The sequence below is a fragment of the Cavia porcellus genome, unplaced genomic scaffold (genome assembly GCF_034190915.1).
Source record: "Cavia porcellus strain 051 isolate PalLab524CR breed Dunkin Hartley unplaced genomic scaffold, mCavPor4.1 scaffold_1, whole genome shotgun sequence".
Taxonomy (NCBI): domain Eukaryota; kingdom Metazoa; phylum Chordata; class Mammalia; order Rodentia; family Caviidae; genus Cavia; species Cavia porcellus.
In genome coordinates, this window is record NW_026947484.1 from 146,270,137 (window position 1) to 146,294,960 (window position 24,824).

The 24,824-nt window shown below is 35.2% G+C and overlaps 1 protein-coding gene across 5 annotated transcripts in view; it reads left to right on the forward strand.

Annotated features, from left to right (window-relative positions):
• Col24a1 (collagen type XXIV alpha 1 chain) overlaps positions 1 to 24,824 on the forward strand; it is a 349,791-nt gene that overhangs the window by 205,548 nt on the left and 119,419 nt on the right. For all 5 annotated transcript variants that reach the window (XR_010050132.1, XM_063257323.1, XM_063257335.1 and 2 more), the window contains one exon: positions 19,290 to 19,343. Coding sequence is in view for 4 of the 5 variants with exons in the window: in XM_063257323.1 (XP_063113393.1) it covers positions 19,290 to 19,343 (54 nt within the window). In the remaining variant the exon portion in view is untranslated. The remainder of the gene's footprint in view (positions 1 to 19,289; positions 19,344 to 24,824) is intronic.

A 24,824-nucleotide genomic window follows, 5' to 3' on the forward strand; every position in this document is an offset into this window, starting at 1 on the left:
TAAGAGGCAATAACTTATGTGCTTGTCACCACCCAATGCAAGATTAAAATATTTTAAAAAGACAAAAATGAGTCACATAGGCACACCTAAACCTATAAACATAAGATATCTATGTCAACACATAAGCATGAATGTATAAACATTTCACTCAGAACTAAAATTTTAATGCCATTTCATTTATCACAGACACGTCTTTGTATAAAGTTATAAAACTATATAGAATAAACAAATCGCAGATAACGAGTCAGGGAAGCATAAGGTAAATGCTTTAGTTGCTGAATCACCAGTTTCATTGAATTTGCTCGTTCGTCTTTAAATCTGCTGCCCCCTGCCTGTGGTTTGTCGCAACAGCATTATATTTGACTGGTCAGAAAACTAAAAGAGAAAAAAAGACATTCTAGGGAAAGAAATTGTGTTTGACATTGTATTATAAACTAAATTCCTTCTCCACGCAAAATAGCCCTTGAATGTGAACATTTATCAGCTGACTTTTTAATTTTCAATGTAAAAGCTACTTCTGTAGATTGTCACTGCTTCACAATACAAGGCAAGTTGTATACAAGGCAAGTTGCTGCAATTAGTAGAGAAATTTGAAGGTCAGCTTTATTCCTCATTTTTTTAAAGAAATAAAATTATTTAATAATTTTGCCCGTGGTTGACCTTTCTTGCAATTTTATCATCACTTTTAGCTTGGGTAAGCGTGATATTTGACTTCCTTAATCAAATCAAAGACATTAAAATCATTTTATAATCTTAGGTTACAATAAGCAAGTTGCAGAGACTAATGGAAAAGTAGAATTACCTCCATAGATAACATGGTTTACCCAAAATTAATGAGTTTGTACAGTTGTGATTTACTGTGCTCTATGCCTAATTGTCTTTTTACCTTTCTTTTTCTTTCCTTTTTTTCGTTTTCTTTCTGTTTTATTTTTCCTTTTGTACTGGGAATTGAGCTGAAGGCCTTTACATTAAACTACACTCCAGCTCTATTTTATCTTTGGGACAGTTCTCATTAGGTCTTTGAATTGCCCAAATTGGGCTCAGACCTCTTATCCTCCTGCCTCAGGCCCCCAGAGTGCTAGAATTACAGCTGTGTGTCACCAGGCCCTGCTCACCCACACTGTCTCCTTCTCCTTGATGAGTTGAAATCTTGGAGATGCAATGAACAGTCAATAAAATCATACAAGCCATGAAGATTCATTTTATTTTTTTTCAGAGTACTCTTAGTGTCTCCAATCCTTCAAGCACTGATCAGCAGGCAATGTTATATAATGGAAAAAAATATTAGAGGTCAGACTGACCACTGTTATTACATGCTCCTAAAAGCTGTGTAATCTTTTTTTAATGGCTTAGCTCTCTGGATCACATTTCCCTCACTTGTGAAATAGAGACTGATAAGATCTCTAAGGCATCTTCCATGTCTCAGTTTTCATAATTATTTTTTCTTTTATGCTGTCTGTGGGTAGAACCTCTAATCTGTGCAAAATAACGACATGGTCTACCACTGAATATACCCTCAGCCTCTAATTGTCATAATTCTAAAGCCAAATGTTAAATGAAATTGAAAACACATACAGTACAGTTGGTAGTCTACCAGTATATTTTTCTGTGGACCACCAACACCATTTCCTATATTCACTTTCCATCTACACACAGATCTGACTCAAAGGAAAAATTAGGAACAAAGGCCACAATCCACTGTATTATTAAGATGATAAAACATTGTTTCTGATTTTCTATATAAATTACATAAACATCATAATGCTTTTTACATTACTAGTTTTTATATAAAGGTTCTATTAATGAGTATGTAAAAAATCTATGATTTTGAATGTCTCTAGTTCCTTAATTCTCTCAAATTTTACTTTATGCGTTTGAAATTCTATGTGCACTCACATTTAGGGTTAATATGTCTAACAACTGACCCTCTTATTATTAAAAATATTCTAATTTGTCACTTGTAATCATTTTTTCCTCTTGCTAATACTGTTTTGAATTTTACTTTATATGATATTAATAAAGTCCCTCCAGCCATCTTATGCTTGCTGTTCAGGTGGAATATTTTCCTAAATGTGTCTTGATATTTAAATTCAATATATTATAGTTGGATATTGCTTTTTAATTCTGACACACTTCTTTTAATTATAGTGTTTGGTTCCTTTCTTATTGATATGCCTGACATAAGTTCACCACTTTAAAATATTTTTGTTCCTTGCATCATTTTTGTTGTAATGATTGATATCTTCCTGTTAGCACTGAATACTATTTTTTATCTTCATTTTGTTTGTACATTTTAGTTTTATATAGTCATAACATTCATCATAGAGAATTTGTGTCTGTGCATGGTGTATCTTGCTTCTTTTTTTCTCATTCCCCTCCCCTTCCTTCACCCTTTCTTTTCTTTATTTAAAAAGCGTCACTTCTGTTTTTTCCTTCTGTTCTTTTTAATTCTTGTCTGTCTTTTCTCTCTCCACTTGTTTCTCTTCCATTTTCTCCCAATTGTACAATATCAATTACACATTTTGGTCCTCATTTACACTTGCAGTTTCTCACACCAGAGAAGCCATATGATATTTACATATATGTGGTTCAATTTATTTCACTTAAGAGTATGATCTCCAGGTACATCCATTCACCCTCAAAATGTCCCAAGTTTATCCATCTTTATGTCAGAGTAGTAATCCACTGTATTTTTTTAAAAAACCTCATCTTCTTTAACTATTTATTAATATGGTTGTTGGCCATTTGAGCTGTTTCCAAAGTGTAGCTATTACAAATTATTACAGTATACACAGGGGTGTGTGTATATCACTCTGGTATGACATGTTTAATACTTTCAGGAAGATACAACTAAAAGGAAAATACCTGGGTGAATGGAACCTCTAGTTTTAGTTTTTTGAGGATTCTCCACAAACCACTGATTTCCACAGTGGTTGAACCACTCTGTAAATGGACAAATGTTCCTTTTCTCTCACAGCCACACCAGCATTTATTATTGGTTGATTTCTTAATAATAGTCATTCTTTCTGGAGTGAGATGGAACCTCAGTGTTGTTTTAATATGTATCTCTCAAATGGCCAGTGATATTGAACATTTTTCATGTAATTTATTTACTATTTCTACTTCTTCATCTGAGAAGAGTCTATTAGTTTCAGATGCTCAGTTTTGGATTGGGTTTTTAAATCCAGGTGAAATCCAGTGTTCTGGAGTTCCTTATATAATCTAGATTTCAGTCCTTTGTCTGAGGAACAACAGGCTAAAACTTATTCCCATCCCATGGATTGTTTCTTCACTCTGTGGTTTCTCTTGCTGTGAAAAGGCTTTCTAAAAGGATAAGATCCCAGTTGTTGATTCTTTGTGATGGTTCCTGTGTAATCAGTGCTTTGTTAGTAAAGGCTTGGCCTATACCAGTGCCTTCAAGAGTTCTACCTATCTGTTCTCTCTTCCAGCAGATTTTTATGTCTCTGTTTTAATATTTAAGTCTTTGACCCATTTTGATTTTAGTTTAGTGCATGGTGAAAGATATGGGTCTAGTTTACATTTTTAGTTATGTAGAAAGTCAGTTTTTCTAACAGTGCTTATTAAAGAGGCTGTCTTTCAGTAAAGGTGTTTGGCTCTTTGTCAAAGATAAGGTGGCTGAGTATGTCTAGAGTTATTTCTGCATCTTCTATTCCATTCCATTGATCCTTTGGGTATTTTTTCCAGTGTCATGAGGCTTTTATTGTTGTAACTTTGTGGTATAATTTCAAATCAGAGATTGTGATGCCCCCTGCCTTGCCTTTGTTGCCCAGAATTGCTTCTTCTAGGTCTCTTCCGGCTCCAAATGAATTTTAGGATTTTTTTCTCTAATTCTATGAGATATGCTACTGGAATTTTAATTAGAATTGCATAGAATCTGTATAACAATTTTGGAAATATGGCCATTTTCATTGTATTGGTTCTTCCAACCCAAGAGCAAGGGATATCTTTCCATATTCTGATATCTTCTTCAATCTCCTTTTTCAGAATACTGTAGCTTTCAATGTAGAGGACTCTTACTTCCTTTGTCAGATTGATTCCTAGATATTTCATTTGTTTCTTCATTCATTTGTTTGTCTGTTTTGGTGCCATAAAAATCACAACCTTGCACTTTCCAGGCAGGTGATGTTCCACTGAGCTATATCCATGGCCCCTATTTAATTTTTTGGATGCTATTGTGAAAGGTATTGTTTTTCTAATTTCTCTCACAGTTTGTTTTTTTATCTGTGTACAAGGAAGGGTATTGATTTTTGAGTGTTGACTTTGTATCCAGCTAAGCTAATGAATTAGGTTATTAAATTTAGGTCTTGGTAGAATTTTGAGGATTTTCTATGTAAAGTATCATGTCTTTCACAAATAATGATAATTTAGCTTCTTCCTTTCTTATCTTTGTTCCTTTTATTTCTTTCACTTGTTTAATATCTGTACTAATGTTTCCAGAACAATATTGAATAAATGTGATAACACTGGACATCCTTGTCTTGTGTCTGATTTTAGAGTGAAAACTTTCAGTTTGTGTTCTTTTACTATGATGTTGCCTGTTCACTTGTCATAGATGGCTTTTATCAAATTGAGATAAAGTACATCTATTCCATTTTTTTTGTCACGAATGGGTGTTGGACTTCATAAAATGCTTTTTCTGAGTCTATTGAGACAATCATATGGTTTTTGTCCATGGCTCTGTTGATACGGTATATTAAATTTATTGATTTGTGTATAAAGAAGCATCCTTGTATCTCTGGAGTGAATCATACTTGGTTATGGTGTATGACCTTGTTAATTTGCTGCATTCTGTTTGCCAGTATCTTTTTGAAGATTTTTTGCCACTATGTTCATTATGGAGATTGACCTGTAACTATTTTTGGTGGGATCCTTCTCTGGTTTTCGTGTCAGTATAATGCTTGTTTCCAGGAATGAGTTTGGGAGTATTGCTTCTCTTTCAATTTCATTTAAAGAGTTTGAGAAGCAGCAACATTAGGTTTTTTCTAAATTTATTGTTTCCAGTTTCATTGCACTATTGTCTGAAAATATGTATGAGATAATTTCAGTTTCTTTGCATTTACTTAAGCATGTTCTATGAGCTAGTATGTTGTCTATTTTCGATAACATTCCATGTGCACCTGAGAATAATATGTATTCTGATGTTATGGGATGAAACACTCAGTAGACATCCACTAAGTCCATTTGTTCAGAAGTTTGGTTCACTTCTTATGTTTTTATTGTGTTTTTTTTGTTTTGTTTTTTGTTTTTGTTTGTTTTTTTTTTTTTTTTTTTTTTTGCCTAGTTGATCTATTTTTCACAGTGGGATAGTGAGGTCCCATTACAATTTTGTTAATGCTTATTCTATTTTTCATTACAATTGTTAGTGCTTATATGATTTTATGTCTGTTAATATTTGTTTTATATAGTTGGTGCACTGGTATTTGGTGCATATATATTTATGATTATTATATATCCCTCTTGGATTGTTCCCTTTATAAGAATGTAGTAAACTTCTTTGTCTCTCTTGGTCAATCTTGGCTTGAAATATACTTTGTCTGCAAGAAAAATAGCTGCCTCTGCTTTCTTCTGGGTTCTCGTCACACAGATTATTATTTTCCATCCTTGGCTTTTTCTGTGAATTTCTTTTTGAATTAAATCTGTTTCTTCTGTGCAGCATGTTGATCCATTTTGACAATCTGTTTCTTTTGATTGATGAATTGAGACCATTAATATTGATGATTATAATGGATACATATTGACTTATCCTTGTTTTGTTATTTTACCATTTTTGGTTCTCCTTTTTTCTCCTATATTTAATTGCCTTTCCTGTAGATTCATTTTGTTGGGATTCACGGAGTTTTAGTCCTTGTTATTTCTTTCCAGAATGACCTTCAGAACTTTTTGGAGTACTGGTAGCAGTCATGAATTTCCTCAAATGTTCTTTGCTATGGAAGTGTTTTATTTCTCCATCAGTTTTGAAAGATAATTTTGTGAGGTACATCAGTGTGGGTGGGAGGTTGTTTTCTTTCATCTTGAAATACTTTACTCCAAGCTTTCCTTGGTGTGGTGGTCTGTGTTGAGAAGTATGCTGTTATTTTGGTGTGCTTGCCTTTGTAGGTGATTTGTTTCTTTTCTCTAACAGCTTTTAATATTCTGTTCTTATGTTGAATTTCTGGAATATTGACTATTATATGCTTTGGTCTGGATTCTTTTTTTTTTTTTTTTTGAACACTGCTAATTGGAGTTATATATCCTTCACTTGCTGTATTCTTTTCCCTATTTGGAAAGTTTTCTGTCATGGCTTCTGTGAACAGAATTTTTACATCTTTTGTGCTCTCTCCTGCTTCTTCATTGACTCTGATCAATCTTACGTTACTCTTCTTTGCATCATCTAGCAGCCGGTGGCCTGATTTTTCATGATTCCTTGCTATTTTTAAGAAATATTTTTCATGATCACTAACTACAATCCTGTGTTCTATAACTGAGACTCTCTCCTCACACTGGCTCATTCTGCTGCATATACTTTCAGTGGAATCTTTAATCCCCTGACTATCTGTTTGAATCCATTTCATAGATACCATTTCTTTCCTATGTTGGACATAAATGTTTTCCATCATTTTCCATTTTCCTAATCTCCTCTATCTTTTTAGCTCTGCTCTGGAGTAACTGAATATGTTACCGTCTCTGTAGTTATCTAAGAAATTATTTCTTATTTAATTTTTTCTACAGCCTCATTCATATGCTTTATTACTTCCACTGCTACCACTTCAGAGAGTCTAGATGATTGACTTTTGAATTGTTCTATCTTTTTGTCCACTAGATTTGCCTTTGCTGAGCTGGAAGTCTGTATTTGCATCTTGTTTAAGTGTCTTATTTTCTTTTGTCCTTTTTGTTTTCTTCCTGGATTAACACTTAAAAATTCACTTTAAGTGAGTAGCTTTATTGCTAGAATTTAAAACCCTTAGAAAATGACTTCTCAGAAATGTCTTCCAGGTTTAGCTGACTTTTGGTTTTTAGTCTGTTGCAAGATTTTGCCTCTTCAGTTTATTGGGGATGAGAAGTTGCTGCCTTGGCCCAACCCCTGGTTCTTTGGCAGTGACCTATAATATTATTCATGACTTGGGTTACCTCAGTCTTGGTATTCCAGAAAGAACAACTAAATAGAACAGTTATGTCATCATTGCTAAAGTAGTACAATCATCGATAACAGTAACATCAAACAGAGCCTCAAAAATGACAAGCTGGCAACTATTTATTTGCCACCTTCAAATGGCCTTATGAACTAGACTTGTATAACAAAATCTAGAACCAAAAAATTATATGCAGTAAATAAGCCCTCAATATGATGATTTTACCCTCAGGGGGAAAATTTAGAAGAGATTAAGGGGAGAATAGAGAAATAAAAGAAGAGGAAGAGATTAGAAGCAAGGCTGCAGAACAAAGGAAGATTATACAAATTTTAGGAAACTGGTGAAGAAGATAGAAGAAAAAGAGAGAAAGAAGAAATAAATCCAAGAACAGAACAGAACAACAAAAGAACTAGAAACCATGTTCGTACCCATATAAAAGCAAGAACAATCAAGAAAAACAAAACAAAAAGAAAAGATAAATTGTTTACCTCAAAGCATATCTCTGCCGTCACTGATAGACAATATGTGGAGACAGAGTCCAGATCTGAGTTGATTAATACCAGCAAGCCAGCTGTAGCTTTATAGCAGGTTAGTGGATAATACCTGCAAGAGTATACCTTCAGTTACGCTGAAGTTTAGATGGTTTCTGGCTGGGGCTGGAACCTGCTTTGTTCAGCCTGTAACATACTTGTGTGCCTTCTGCTCGCTCGAACTCAGCTCCCTGCCAGCCTGAACTAGGTTCATGACCTCCTGCCACTTGCACCTGCCAACCTCACTCTGACTGAGAGCTTCTAGATGGAGCAACCTGCAGCTTTTCTGAGTTCTGATCTCAGTTGTCCCATCTCCAAAATGGCTGCTGACCAATTGCCCTCTTTTGGAGGACATTTGAACATGAATAGCTCATTAGCCACTGCAGTCTGCTATGTCCACTGCTCCATTACTGGTGTGTTTCTCTGTGAAGGCCTCTACAGTTACCCATAGACACCATGTGTCTCCAGGTTTTAAACACTCTTCCATACGGTGAGTCAGGACTCGGAGAAAGTGTCACTTGCCACATCCTTCTTTACTGAAGTCTGTCTTTTTGCTCTCTCTGTGAGTTTAAATTCTCACTTCAGATCTTTCTGGGTCTTGGGGATCCCTGTCCTTCCTTCTTTCCACACATTGTTATGTTCAGCATCTGGAAACCAAATCTCAGAGAGGCTCTTTCTTTGCTACAAACCATTTTGCCATCTTCCCAGAAGTCAACCCTGAATACCTTTAAGAATTCTAGTTTTATTTATCTATTGCCTTTTTAGCAATACTTATTATTTTAAATAATTATTCTGGTTCAGAAATTAACAAAATATGTCTGGACAATGTCACAAAATAAATAAGGAATTTGCTACCATAAGGACAAATTATCAACACTGCCTTTTATACTTACATTGTTTTATGAATTATATCTATATCTATATATGTATTATGAATCTTACATTTAAAGTTATAGTTTTGTTTTAATTTACATAAAATTTATCCTAACATAAATGAAGCATGTATGTGAGAGATATTCATGAGGAAATAGGGCTTTTTATTTCCTCATTTACTTAGCATTTTTCGTGCTTTTTGTTTCTTTATGCAAATCTGTATTTCTGTCATTTCCCTGTAGCATATGGAATTTTCTTTAGATTTCTTTCAGTGAAATTTTTTAATGGTAAATGTCTTACTTTTATGATTCTTTTAATTTTTACTAATGAAATGTCTTCATTTTGTACTTATTCTTGAAGGATGTTCTTTACAGGATACAGGATCCTGGATTTCATTTGTTTTTATTCAACACAGAAAACACTTTAATTTGGCCTTCAGTATTTCAGATGAGATGTGCCTATTTCTATCATTATTCCACTGAACGAATATATCCTTATATTGTATTGAAATTGGACATATTATAACATTAAATAGTAGTTCTACCACCTGCTAGTTCCTTTGACACTGTACATATTATTTAACCTCTCTAAATATCAGTTTTTCTATCTTTAAAATGGAGTATCTTTCATAGCTCTAAGAAATCATGCTTATTCTAATGTATTGACACAAGCTCTCAATAAACAACCATGATGGATGTTACTATTTTTATTGAGTCATCATTCTCACACTTACTGAGTTGAACTCATAGAGCAGAGAATTTTATTTTATTGTTATATTATTGGCATCTGAAAAGCCTTAAAGAAAATCCAAAGAACATTTAAAATTATTTTACCACTTTGCAAAACAGCTTTTATGTACCATCAACAGCATTAAATTTATATATTAAGCTGATACTATATCCAAACATACTTTACAAAGAAAAGAGAGATATTTTATAACATCCTTAATATTTAATGCATGTTTCAGTTCCTTCATCAGGTTTAGAGAGATTCTTTATACTGATCTTGTCTCCTAACTTAGGAACCAAAGTGAATGAAGAGAATAGGATGTTTATGACTGAAACATGGCTTTAGCCAGATAGGAGCCCATAACTTCACATACTTCTCTATCTCTAAACATAGAAACTTAATAGAACTTTTGAATTCTTCTACAAATGTTTTTAAATGTTTGAAACATATTACACATATATATGTAAATTTATCTTAATCACTTTCTTTGTTGCTAAGACAAAGTACCTGATGGTTTAAAAGAAGGAGAGATTTATTTTGGCTTGAAGTTTCAGAAATTTCAGGCTATTCTTGGCAGACTCAAACACAAAAGGAATGGTGGAAAGGTCTGGCAGAGGAAAACTACTCTTGTCATAGTGGCCAGTAAGCAGAGAATGAAAGGAGGAGCATGAGAAGAAGATACACTCTTTCAAATCACCCCCCAGTGACCCACTTCCAAACAGGCCCTACCACCCAACAGCATGTCAGCTACACCATCCATGATCCAATCACTTTCCAAACACACATACTCACCTACATTACATCTATTTAACACACCCACATCTGAACATGAGAGGCTCGGCAGGTGGGGCCATTCCATATTCAAACCATAACAAGGATGCAGTATGATTTTTCAATACATATATACAACATGTAGTAGTCAAATCAGAGTAATATCCATCATTTCAAACATTTATCACTTTATGTATTGGGCATATTCAAAGTCATTCTACTAATTATGTTAAAGTATACAATTATATATTGTAAACATAGTTACACTACTCTTTCACAGAACACTAGAAGGTTTTCTTTCTAATCAATCTATTCTGTATTACCATCCTGTCTTCATCTCCCCTTCCTCCACTTTCAAGCCTTGGTAACTACTTTCTACTCTCTACTTCTATGAGATTAACATTTTTAGCTTCTACTTATAAATCTTTTTCATACACTGATCTCACTTCCTTTAAATATATACCCACTTGTGGAATTATTAGATCATATGGTAATTCTATCTTCTTCTTGTTGTTGTTACTGTTTTTATGAGCCACCGTACCGTTTTCTTTTTTTTTTTTTATTTAAAAGGAAAAAAGAGAAAAAAAACAGAACAAAGCAAAACAGTGTAAAGGTACAAGTAATACAGAACTACAAAAGAAAAAAAAACAGTAACATATCACCAATTAATAGATTACACACTATCATCTTTGAAACAGTGATTCAGGTCACAGGATCAAAGCATACAAAGTGAACATTCAAATAGTGAGACTGTAAATAGTTGTGTTCAATGATCCAATCAAAAATACTAATATGGTCATCTATTTAACACACCTAAACACACTTGCTGTTGTATCCTTTTGGGCACTTTTTTCCCCCCTCTCTTTATTATAACAAAATTTACACATTTTGGGTTTTATTGCTCCCATAGATCTTATTACTTTTTTTGGTAAGAGAATAAAATCAAACATGATAAAACAAAGCTGTCAGTCAAAACCAAGGATAGACATAGCACATGAGGTAAAAACAGAGTACAAGGTTATCAACAACGGTTACCATAATGCCTCTTGCTTCCTAAAGAAGAATTGTCCATCTCATTAGGTATTATAAAGTTGAACAAAACAGTAGAGAACAAGTCCAATAAAACCTAAACATTGTAAACCCTACAGAACTTCAAAAGAGGATAATAGTCAAACCAGAATGGGCATCAAGTGAATCTTATTGCCTTCAAAGTGATTGCCTATACTCTGATACTTAATACTATCATACAGAGCGGAACAGAGACAAATCAGTCAAAACAAGATAGTGGGAGTATTACAGGACTTCAAATCAAGTTAATAGGAAATCAAGGGGGTTACTATAATATATCCTGCTAGTTTTTTTAATTTTCCCCCTTAGTTTAAAAAAGAAAAAAAATAATTTTTAAATGAATAAGGGAGAGGTTGAGATAAAAGAGGGCTTAACAACATAACAATACAGGTCAAAGCATGACAGTTTCAGCGACCTAGTGCTTCACCACCAAATAACCCAACTTAATAGTAGTTACCATAGTGTCTTTTTCTTTGAAATATTTGAATGTAACTTCATATGCTATAGCATCAAACATATCAAGACAGTGTAACACCATTCAAGTGGATGAAAGCATTGTAGAGTGTTTAGAACCAGCTAACAGAAAAATGAACAATAGTTTCTATATTGTCTCTTTGCCTATAACAATTTTTGTTTATAGTACCACATATGGTAATATTCAGCAAGATACAACATGATAAAACCAATGGTGACAGACGAGCCATAGTTTGGTGGGGCTATAAAACAAGATGGTATTAAATGAGCACTAGCTATTACAATGTCTTGTTTTCTTCAAAATAGCTGTTCATTGCATCACAGGCCATAATATCAAACAGCCCAGAATAAAGCCATTCCAATTAATGAGTGAAAACTTTATAAGGCTTCAAGGCCACATAATGGGGAATCATGGTTACCACATATTTTTATATACTTGAATCATTTCCTACACTAGGGAAACTATTCGGTGTTCACAGATGCGAGTTTGATTTATTTCACTTATGAATATGGTTTCAAGCTGCGCCCATTTATTGCGCCAAATATCTCAATGTGATCCTTCTTTATAGCTGAGTAGTACTCCATTATATAGAAATACCATAACTTTTTTATCCATTCCTCAGTTGATGGACATTTGGGTTGTTTCCAAGATCCAGCAATTACAAATTGTGCTGCTATAAACATAGGTGCGCATGTATCACTGTGGTATGATGCTTTCAGTTCTTCTGGGAATATGCCTAGAAGTGGAATAGCTGGAACAAATGGGACTTCCAATCCCAGTTTTTTGAGAAATCTCTAGACTGACCTCCACAAAGGTTGTACCAGTCTACACTCCCACAAACAGTGTAGGAGAGTTCCTTTTTCCCCACAGCCTCTCCAGCACTTGTTGGTTTTCTTAATCCTAGCCATTCTTTCAGGAGTGAGATGGAATCTCAGTGTGGTTTTAATTTGCATTTCCCTAATGACCAATGATGATGAACATTTTTTCATGTATTTATTTGCCATTTGTATTTCTTCATCTGAGAAGTGTGTATTCATCTCAGATGCCCATTTTTGGGATGGGTCTTTGAATTTTGGGGGTCTGAGTTTTTTTTAATTCTTTATATGTTTTAGACAAAAGTCCCTTGTCTGAGGGGGAATTCACTAAGATCTTTTCCCAGTTTGTGGGTTTTCTTTTCACTATGCTGGAGATTTTCTTTGACTTGCGAAACTTTTTAATAAGAGGTGATCCCAGTTATTGATTCTGGGAAGTATTTCCTGTGCAGTTTTGAGTTCTGTTCATGAATTTTCTACCTACTCCTATGTCTTCAAGGTTTCTACCTAATTTGTCTTCCAATAGGTTTAGTGTTTCTGTTTTAATATTCATATCTTTGATCCATTTAGATTTTAATTTAGTACACGGTGATAGGCTTGGGTCTAGTTTTAGTTTTCGGCAAATGGAGAGCCAGTTTTTCCAACACCATTTATTAAAGAGACTGTCATTCTTCCAGCAAACCTGCTGGGCTCTTTTATCAAAGATAAGGTGGTTGAGTGTGTTTGTAGTTGTGGTTGTGTCTTCTAATCTATTCCATTGATCTTCGGCTCTGTTTTGATTCCAGTACCATGTTGATTTTACTACAGTTGCTTTGTAGTATAACTTCAAGTCAGGGATTGTGATGCCTCCTGCCTTGCCTTTGCTGCTTAGAACTGCCTTTGCTATTCTAGGTCTCTTCTGGTTCCAGATGAATTTTAGGAGTGATTTCTCTAGATCTATAAGGTATGTTGATGGTATTTTTATTGGGATTGCATTGAATCTGTATAACAGTTTTGGGAGAATGGCCATTTTCACAATGTTTGTTCTTCCTATCCATGAGCATGGGATGTCTTTCCATTTTCTGAGATCATCTTCAATTTCTTCTTTCAGTGTATTATAATTTTCCGTGTATAGGTCTTTCACTTCTTTCATAAGAGTAATTCCTAGATATTTCATTTTTTTGCTTGCTAGTGTAAAGAATGTGGCTTCTCTTATTTCTCTCTCTGTGACTTTGTTGTTAGTGTATAGGAATGATATTGATTTCTGAGTATTGATTTTGTATCCAGCTATATTACTGAATTTATTTATTATATCTAAGAGTCTTTCAATGGAGTTTAGGGGGTCTTCTACGTAGAGTATCATGTCAACTGCAAACAATGACAGTTTAACTTCTTCTTTTCCTATCTTTACCTCTTTTATTTTTCTCTCTTGTCTAATTGCTTTAGCTAGTACTTCCAGTACTATATTAAATAGGAGTGGTGATAAAGGACATCCTTGGCTTGTGCCCGATTTTAAAGTAAAGGCTTTCAATTTTTGGCCATTTAGTATGATACTGGCTGTTGGTTTGTCATAGATGGCCTTTATTATATTGAGGTAAAGACCATCTATTCCAATTTTCTGTAAAGTTCTTATCATGAATGAATGTTGGACCTTATTGAAGGCTTTTTTCTGCATCTATAGAAATGATCATGTGATTCTTAATTTTGGCTTTATTGATGTGGTGGATTACATTTATTGATTTACGTATGCTGAACCATCCCTGCATGCCTGGGATGAATCCCATTTGGTCATGGTGTATAATCTTCTTGATGATTTGCTGCATCCTATTTGCCAATATTTTATTGAGGATTTTTGCATCTGTGTTCATTAGGGAGATTGGTCTGTAGCTCTTTTTCAGTTGGGTCTTTCTCAGGTTTTGGTACTAGAGTAATATTTGCTTCCAGGAATAACTTGGGAAGGATTGCTTCCCTTTCAATTTCATTGAAAAGTTTGAGGAGTGTCGGCATTAGGTTTTCTTTGTATTTCTTGTAGAATTCTGTAGTGAATCCGTCTGGGCCTGGGCTCTTCTTTGTAAGGAATTAATTACATGTTCAATTTCATTGATAGAGATTGGGTTATTCAGCAGTTTTACATTCGCTTGATCGAGCTTTGGTACTTCATATGTTTCTAAGAATCTGTCTATTTCTTCTGTGTTATCAAGCCTTTGAGAGTAGAGGTTTTCGAAATAGGTGTTGATGATCTTCTGTATTTCTATAGAGTGTAGTGATTTCCCCTTTTTCATTTCTTATTGCATGAATTTGAGCATTTTCTTCCCTTTTTAAATAAGGTTGGCTAGGGGCTTATCGATTTTATTTATTCTTTCAAAGAACCAACTTTTTGATTCGTTGATTCTTTGGATTGTTTTCTTAATCTCTATTGTGTTGATTTCTGCTCTGATTTTTATAATTTCCTCTCTCCTTTTGGCTTTGGGCTTGACTTGCTCTTCTTTTTCTAGCTGTTTGAGATGTAGCATCAGGTTGTTTATTTGTATTTGTTCTGTTTTCCTGATGTGGGAACTCAGTGCAATAAATTTTCTTCTGAGGACGGCTTTCATTGCATCCCACAGATTACGGTAGGTTGTATCTGTATTTTCATTTTCTTAATTTCTTCTTTAATTTTGGTATTGCTTAATTTCTTCTTTAATTTCCTCTGTGACCCACTGATTACTCGAGTGTGTTATTCACTTTCCATGTGTTTGTGGGATTTTTGTAGTATCTTTTATCGTTAATTTCTAATTTCATAGCGCTATGGTCCGATAGCATGCAAGGGATAATTTCAACTCTTTTGCATTTATTTAAATATGTTCTGTGAGTTAATATATGGTCTATTTTAGAGAATGTACCATGTACTGCTGAGAAGAATGTGTATTCTATTGTTGTTGGGTGGAGTACTCTGTATATGTCTACTAAGTCCATTTGTTCACAGGTGCGATTCAGTTCTTTTATTTCTGTGTTGATTTTCTGTCTGGTTGATCTGTCCATTGGTGTCAATGGTGTGTTAAGATCTCCTGTTAGAATTGTGTTACTGCTGATTTGGTTTTTCATTCCTGTTAGTACTTGTTTTATATAACTAGATGCTCTGGAGTTTGTTGCATATATATTTAAGATAGTTATCTCTTCTTCTTGGAGTTTTCCCCTAACCAGTATGTAAGTGACCTTCTTTATCCCTTCTGATCATTATTGGTTTGAAGTTCACTTTGTGTGTAAACAGAATAGCTACCCCCATTTTTTGGGGGGTTCCTGTTGCATGGAATATTGTTTTCCATCCTTTGACTTTCAGTCTGAGAGTATCCTTTTGGGTTAGATGGGTTTCTTGTAGACAGCATAAGGTTGGATTTTGTTACTTGATCCATTCTGCCAGTCTGTTTCTTTTTATTGGTGCATTGAGACCATTTACATTAATAGTTAGAACTGTTATATATTGGTTTATTGTTGACATGTTATCCTGCTGTAGCATGTTTATCTTTCTGCTCTGTTTAATTGTCTGCTTTGTTTAGTGTTTTTTTCCTAAATGTATCTATGCTGTCTTTCAGTATTCTTTGCAGGGTTGGCTTGGTGATCATGAAGTTTTTCAGCTGATCTTTGTCATGGAAGTATCTTATTTCTCCATCGATTTTGAAGGACAGTTTTTCAGGGTACATCAGCCTAGGTTGGAAATCATTTTCCTTTAGGATCTGAAATACTTCATTCCATTCTCTTCTTGACTTTATTGTTTGTGCTGAGAAGTCTGCTGGGATTCTGACACATTTTCTTTTATAGGTCATCTGTCTTTTCTCTCTGACAGCCTTTAATATTCTATTCTTTTGTTCGATTTCTGGGATGGTCATTATTATATGTCTAGGTGTAGATTTATTTTGGTTATGGCTATTTGGAGTTCTATATGCTTCATTGATCTTGATATCAGTTTCCAATCTCGTGTTTGGGAAATTTTCAGCTATTGCTTCTCTAAATATCCTCTTGACATCCTTTATGTTGCCCCCTTCTTTTTCATTTATCCCTATCAGCCTTATGTTGTTTCTCTTTGCATCATCTTGCAGGTGTTGAATTGTTATTTCCTGATTTCTTGTTATTTTTAAAAGATCTTTTCTTTCCTGTTCACTGGCTGCAATCTTGTCTTCGAGGTCTGAGATTTTATCTTCACATTCATTGAGGCGGTTTTTACAACTTTCAATGGAGTTTTTGATTTCCTGTATATCTCTTTGCATCTGTTTTATGTATTCTGTTTGTTTCCTATATTGTTCATCCAAGGATTCTATCTTTTTGTTTAGTTCCTCCATTTTTTTAACTGCGTCTTCTTTAGCTATGTCTAGCATCTGCTTCATTTCTTTTATCATTTCTTCTTTTAGCTGAGAGATTATTTCTAGCTTGAATTCCTTTAAGGCTTCCTAGAGTTGCTTCTTTATTTCAGTTACTATTATTTCAGGTATTTCAGTTATGTGGCATGCATTTTCTTCTGTACACATGGCTCCTAGGCTTTCTTGGGATGAGCTGGATGTTTGAGATTGCATTTTGGTCTTTTGTTTTGTCATCTTCTTGTATTTGGGAGCTTCAAGTGTTGTTCCAGGTGTGGGAGAGAATTCTGCCAGTCTGGGATGGGGTTCCCTGAGGTGGCCCCACTCACTGGACCCGGCAGGGAATTGGGGCTTGATCCCCAGGCCAGGAAGAGTTCCCTCAGGCTAGGTGCGATTCCCAGCCGTCACTGCTTTACTCACCGGTCTGGCAGGGACCAGCCTGGTAAACAGGCCAGGAAGAAAATTCCCTCAGGCTGGGCGGGATTCCCTGTAGCCACCGCTCCACTCACCGGTCCAGCGAGGAATGGCCTGGTAAACAGTCCAGGAAGAAGGTCCCCTCAGTCTGGGCGGGACTGCCTGCAGCCACCGCTCCACTCACCGGTCCAGCCAACCGTACTGTTTTCAATAATAGCTGTCCTAATTTACATTGCCACCAACAGCATGTGAGACTTTTCCTTTCTCTGAGTCTTCAACATTTGGAATTTTGAATATCTTTTCTTCCAGCTTAATGTCATTTTCTTAAATTTTAGTTTTCAGCTATAATGGTAATTATGATTTGCTATGCTATCACCCTTTCCAAAGTCAATAATACAGAAGAGACAACATGCAAATAAGACAGTATTTTAAATAATCTCAATGGTCATCAATGTCTGGTACGTGATACATGCTGAGTAAATCCTTGAGTGAAAGGACTATGAAATAATCTAGAATTGGGTTTAACATTGTATCTATCATTTTATAATACATTTCATTTCCAAAAACTTATAATAGACATGATGTTTAAAACATGCTAAAAGAAAATAAAGAATTCCTACAGTTCAGTAACCAACACACACAAAAAGAAAAAATCCTATGTTAATCAGCTTTCTATAATTGTGACATAATACCTAAGGAAACTAATTCAAAGGGAAGATTCTTTTTAGTTCATGATTTTAGAGATTTCACTTCACCGTGACTTGGCGCCATTGTGTTGGGGCAGTAGTGTGGCAGAACATCTTGATGAGAAGTGCATGGTGCACCAAAGCTGCTTACATCATGGCATTCAAGAAGCAAAGAGACAGAAGAAATCCAAAAAGAGAAAGAGAAATGGCACATATGTTCTAGTAGCCCCTGGAAGCCCTGTCCCAAGTGGCATAGCTTTCTTTCACAACACCCCTGTTCTAGAGATTCCCCTACCTCCCGGTAGTGCCACAGGCCAGTAATCAGTAGCCGTTGGAGGACATTTAAAATCCAAACCATCAGCAACATAATGAAAACATGAGCCAAAAAATTAAATAGATATTTCACCAAAGCAGATATATGACTGGTCAATAAGCACGTGACAATACGCTTGACATCACGAATCATTAGTAAGTCAAAACCATGATGAAATACTATTTCTAGCATTCTAGAATGCTATTATCAGTGCTACTATTAAAAAATAAAATGACTCGGAAACTCATGGCAAGGATGTAGAAAAGTTGGAAGCCTTGTATGTTGTTGGTGAGAATGTAAAATAGTAGAACTACTATTGGGTTCGTCATTTTCTCCAAATAATTAAACAAAACAATTTACTATATCATTCATAAATTTTTCTTCTAGAATACTCAAAAGAAGTGAAAGGAAAAAAACAGCGCTTGTTCACCCATGTGTCCAGCAGCATTATTCACAAGAAGCCTAAAGTTAAAAGTAACCTAAGTGCCCACTGATAAATGAGTAAACAAAATGCAGCATATACATAAAATTAATCATTAAAACGGAAGTTTTACAAAGATGAACCTTAAATACAGCATGCTAGGTTAAATAAACCAGACGCAAAAGGACAGAGACTATATAATCTCATTTACCTATGATAGTGGTGGTGAATTCATGGCATGCATAATGCAGTGGGTACACAAGGCCCCCTCTTGTCAACACAGAAGCCAAATTGCCCCCAGCATCACCTTAGCAGCAGGGCTTCAGATTACACTGCAGTATTGGCACTTTGCAATAAATAAATAGATTTTGGGTGGCATCTTTGGCACTCCATCTCTAAAAGGTTATCAAGTCCATTCTACTTTTTAAAAAAGTACAATAGTGGTTAACAGAGGATGAGGAAGTGGTGATGCAGAGTGGGTGTTTAATAGATGTAGAGCTTCACTTAGAGAAGACAGAAAAGTTCCAGAGACAGATGGCAGTGGTATTTGCTCAACAGTGTGAATGTGCTTAGTGCCATAAATCTTTGTGCTTAAAAAGGGTTAAAATAGTCAACTTTGTGCTCTGTGTGTTTTGCTGTAAAAGAAAAAAAAAAAAAAAGAAGGAAGACATAAAAAGAATCCATAATAAAAGCTAAGGTAAGGAAACTGAAACATTTTCAAACATTACTTCTACAAATTTTTCACTTATTTGTCCAGGGTATACAGGGACCCCCTGGCAGTACAGGAGACAGAGGACCTGCTGGAGAACCAGTAAGTTATTTTTCTAATTGTGCTTTTCTCACAATGTACAGTTACCTTTTCATTATTACTGCCCTACTGTGTTATGACTGGTATACTTCAGAAAACAGCTTTAATGGTAGACCATAGACCAATTATGTAGAATAAATATTTTACTGTTGTATCACCATACACTATATAAAATGAATACAGTTTTTAATACAGTTTTTAATGCCTTTCTAACTTCACATGGTAAGATTTGGTACTTTTTCTCTCAAACTAAACATATTTCTATGTTCTACAAAGAAAACTCTGTTTTACTGAATCTCAGAAGCTTTCTGAATGGCTTGCTGTTCTTATGAGTATCATATTGCCTCACACACAATCACATTTATGAGGCTAATCCTATAATAAAAAACCATATAGAGAAGCCAAACTCTACATGTGATGGTCCAAAATGTACAAATATAACATAAATGCTGTTGTACCACAATACAAAAACTTACATTGCAATTTTATAAACGTGACTCAATAACAGTTTCCATGGAAAATGAGTTGTGAAAAGGAAAGACCTAGTCACAAGCCTACTTTCTTACAATTCATTCCTTATTACAAATGAAGTAATTCTTCTGGTTAATCATGTCACATGTAAGATGCTGTAATGTGCTTCTAAGATTTATAATACAATGTAGTCTTTCAAACTACTTGGTTGATTTTATCATGAGTTGACTCAAAAGTTTACAAGTGGGATTTGCATTACTCATTTAGGTAGTAGAAAGTGGAAAATTCTAACAACCAAATAATATTCTTACCAAATTGTGTTCATTTCCTTCTTTATGAACTTAACCTATGGTGTAAACTCTCTAAACAATAAGTAATATACATATATATATACACATATATATGTATATATTTCTTTCCAAATTAAAAAATCTAACCTATGGCATTGATGTTAATCAACTAAATCCTTTATTAACTCCTCCCTGTTTTATGTATCTTAACCTGTTATCCCAATTGTAATATTTATCTGACCATATAATAATGCAAATCTTTTTACCATGGTTTACTTCAATATCTGTTTCCCTAAACAGTCCATAAGCGTTTCAAAATGAAAAGTTACTTTTTTTGTCCTTGTCATCTCCTCTCCTGGTGTAACATTATGCATATTAAATCTACTCAATGTGTATTTAAAAACTAAATTGACTTTAAAAGAATGCATACCAAAAACTATAATCATTCAACCAATACATAACATTATTACATGAGGTAAAATGGAATGAAAACCAATCAGCCTTTTGTAAAGAAGACATTCAAGCAGTTAAGTATATCAGTAGAAAGGACATGACACACACAATATCTTATGATCTTCACAAGAAAAGACCTTAATGAAGTGACTTGACTGCACCCAACACTTAATGTGCAGGTCATAGAGTCAGTGGGATGGGTGAATAAAATATAAAGCAATATATAATAGATATAGTGGACACTGTGCAGATATTTGAGCTGTCTAGTGTAACCATAGAAAAGAAACAAAATTGGCACAAAGAAATATTGAAACATTCATATTTTGATGATGATAAGAGATGATGATAGCTTTTCTATGGAAAAGATTTTAAACTGATTTCCTCATTACAATGTAATTATGTCTGTTTGAATAATTGGCCATTTATTCATTCACTCAACAAATATTTGGGGGGAGGAGCAAAGATGGCAGATAGATAACAACTGGCTATGGAAGCTCCCTGAGATAGTCAACTTAGAATTCAACATAATACAGAGTGGGGAGCCCCAAACAAGGGAGATGAGTTCTCTTGTCCCAAGAAGAAATTAAGGCAATTTGCAGACCATCCGAGGTCCCGCCACGACTGGCAGATGTTGTGACTTGGTGGGGTTCTGCCGTGACTTGCTGAGGTTCCACTATGCCCTGCCAGGGTCCCACAGTGACTTGCCGGGTCCCACCATGCCTTGCTGGGGTCCCACTGCAACTGGCTGGGGTGATGCTGCAACTGTCCGGGATCCCACTGCGCCTTGCCGGGGGTCCTGTCGCGACTGGCCGGGGTCCCGCCGTGACTTTCCAGGATCTTGCCTTGACTTGCTGGGGTCCCTCCATGACTTGCCAAGCCATCTGAGGTCCAGCCACTTCGACTCACTGGAGGCACAGTTACATTGAGTTCAAGGGTCAGTGAGCCAGAGAGCTGAGTTGGCAGAGCCTACATCAATCTGTGATGAGTGATGGGAGTGGAGCCATTCCATAAATAGGGGGGCTCCGGCGGACAACATTCTGGGACCCGGCAGGACTGGCAAGTACAAGCGGCAGCAGTGACTTCAGTCAATTGTTCCCTTCCTGAACAGGATTGGTAGAGTGAGCTAGGCCTGGGTCACGTGACCCCGCTGAGACCCAATAGGCTATCTGAAGTCAAGTCCCTGCATCGATGTGGGACTCTAACCATACTGGCCCAGTGGGGCTTCAGAGGTTTGACTGGTCCGGAGGGGAGGCCACACAAAGTAATACAGTAGTGCAGGCCACAGCAGCTTAACTGATCTGGAGGGGAGGGGCCAGCATATGCTGTCCCTGTCTGCAACTGACTAGCACACTACAGTGTGAAGGGTCATCTAGCCAGCGTGCTTCAGAAGAATTGTAACCAACAAAGCAAGAAACTGGGGCCTCCTGGAAGAAGCAAAAAGATGGGAAGAGGAAGCAACAACAAAAAGTCCCCAGGTCCCAACCCTGAGAACATGGACCCAGGACAGGTAAGTACAAAGAAGAATGAAAATAGCAAACATGCAATACCAGACACAGCACCAGTGGACATAAAGAGATATATTCGGGACCTCATAGATGAGTTCAAAAGTGAAATATTTAGCCAAGTAAAGCAAGATATAAGAAGATTAATAAAACAGATACTAAGCACCCCTCAAGCAGACACAGATGGAAAAAGGGAGGAACTCAAACACAGGAGAGAACCATTTGATGAAGAATATAAAAAATATATATAGATTACATGAAGCAGATTCAAAGAGATCACCAGGAAATTAAACACTCAATGGAAAGATGGCAAATCAGCTTGAAAGAAAATAAGGATAGATTATCTGAACTGGAGGACAATTTTGCAATGTGGGAGTATGAAAGGGAAAACTTTAAAAATAACAAGGAAACAAGAAATAACAATACAAAGGCTAGAAGAGACAAAAGGATGTATAACTTGAAAATAAAGAATGCAAATGAAGAAGCTGGGATACAAACAAAGGAACTACAAAGGTTATTCACAAAAATAATTAAGGAAAACTTCCGAAACATAGGAAAAGGAAATGATATTCTGATATATGAGGCAAACAGAACTCCAACCACCTACAACCAAAACAGGGCTACACGCAGGCATATAATAATCAAGATCCCAGAAATTCAATATAAGAACAGAATATTAAAAGCTGTTAGAGACAAGAAACAGATAACCTACAGAGGAAGGCCCATCAAAATAATGGCAGACTTCTCGACACAAACCATCAAGTCAAGAAGAGCCTGGAGTGAAATATTCTAGGCCTGAAAGAAAATAACCTCCATCCCAAGCTGATATACCCTGATAAACTGTCTCTAGAAATTAATGGAGAAACAAGATGCTTCCAAGACAAAGAGGAACTTGGGAAATGTGCAACCACCAATCCAAATCTACAGAGAATACTCCATGGCATTCTAGAGAGGGAGTAAAGTACTAGGACTCCAGGACCAGTGGCAGAGAGGCCTCACTGAATGGAGCAGAAAACAGAATGAAGAAGATAAGCAGACAACTGATGGCAAAAAAAAGAGCATAACAGAAATGAGGCAGACAAGATTTTATTCAAAGCTGATATGACTGATAGTATCAAGTCTGAGAGTATAGGCAACTGCACTGAAGATGACAAGACTCTATGATACACATTCTGGTTTGATAACTGCAGGTTTTTGAAGTTCTATACTATATACAAAGTTGTGTTTTTATTAATACTGTTATGTACTGACATATTCAATTATACTATGACTGATGATATAACCAATTCTATTGGAGATTACAAGAGACAACACGGGAACTATGGTAGAACAAATTGTACAACGGTTTTATATGTTTATTTCATTTCATGTTTTTATAGGAATATGTTTTGTTTTGCCTTGCTTTGTTTTGTTTCTCCCTCCAATATATAAAGGATAGAAATACATGTTAAGACTCATGCATGTGCACAATCTATAAACAGTTTATGAGAACTGAACATATGACACATGATGAAATGAACAGATACTTTGAAGAAAAAGAGAAACTAAAATACCCAGTGCTGATCCTGGAGTGTCATAATATGAAACCCAGCAATAGTATTATTCTTTGTTCAGAGTGATATTAGCCTGCTTGGGTTTATTCAATCTCAACATAATTGAAGAGATGAATAACTGAAGGTATGTTTAAATGTATAGGGTTGATAACCATATTTCTAAGTTTTTGTTGGATAGTTGAACAGAACTGGTTGCAATCTCTGTTTGAATCCCCACTTTATATGCTCCATTTTAGTATCTTGAATAACTATTTGTAAGAAGACAATCTGTAATCATCAACTAGTGATTTCTTACTGTTTATTTTTTTCTTTGAAATTATGTATTATTTCTACCCATTTTCTGTTTTGTTTAGTCTTTCTTTAAATTAAATTTTTAAAAAAAGACACTACAGTACCCAGTGCTGATCATGGAGTGTCATGACGTGAAACCCAGTAATACTGTTATTCTTTGTTCAGAATGATTTTAACCTGCTTTAGTTTGTTTAATCTAAACATAAATGAAAATATGGATAACTGCATGTATATTTAGGTGTATAGGATTGACAACCATGTTATTAAGTTTCTTTTGGGCAGTTGAACAGAACTGTTTGCAGTCTCACTGTTTGAATTCCCACTTTGCATGTTCCATTTTTGTATCTTGAACAACTATTTGTAAAACGACAATATGTAAACATCAACTAGTGATTTCTTACTGTTTGTTTTTTTCTCTGAATGTATGTATTATTTCTACTTATTGTCTGTTTTGCTCAGTCTTTCTTTAAATAAATTTTTTTTTAAAAAAAACAAATATTTGGTAGGAATCTGTAGTCGGTAGATAGTGTTAAGCATGGAGTTTTCAATACAATGATAGGAGTTAATTAAATTATCCCAACATGAATGGATAATTACAAACTGAGATAAATATCATAAAGCACAATCATCTTTCAATGTCTGTGGGGAACTGGTACCAATTCCACCTCTCACACACTGAATCTGTGAATGCTCAATCCCTTATATAAAATGGTGTTCAGTTTTCATATAACCTAACCACATAATTTGGTGGTCTTTAAATCATCTCTAGATTACTTATAGTACTTAACGTTACACAAATAGTTTCATATTATACTATTTAGAGAACACATTCCACTGATTATGATTTTCAAGGAAAAGAGTCTATACATGTTCAGTATGGAGACATTTTTAAAAATAATTTCTATCTGCTGCCAATTGAATCCA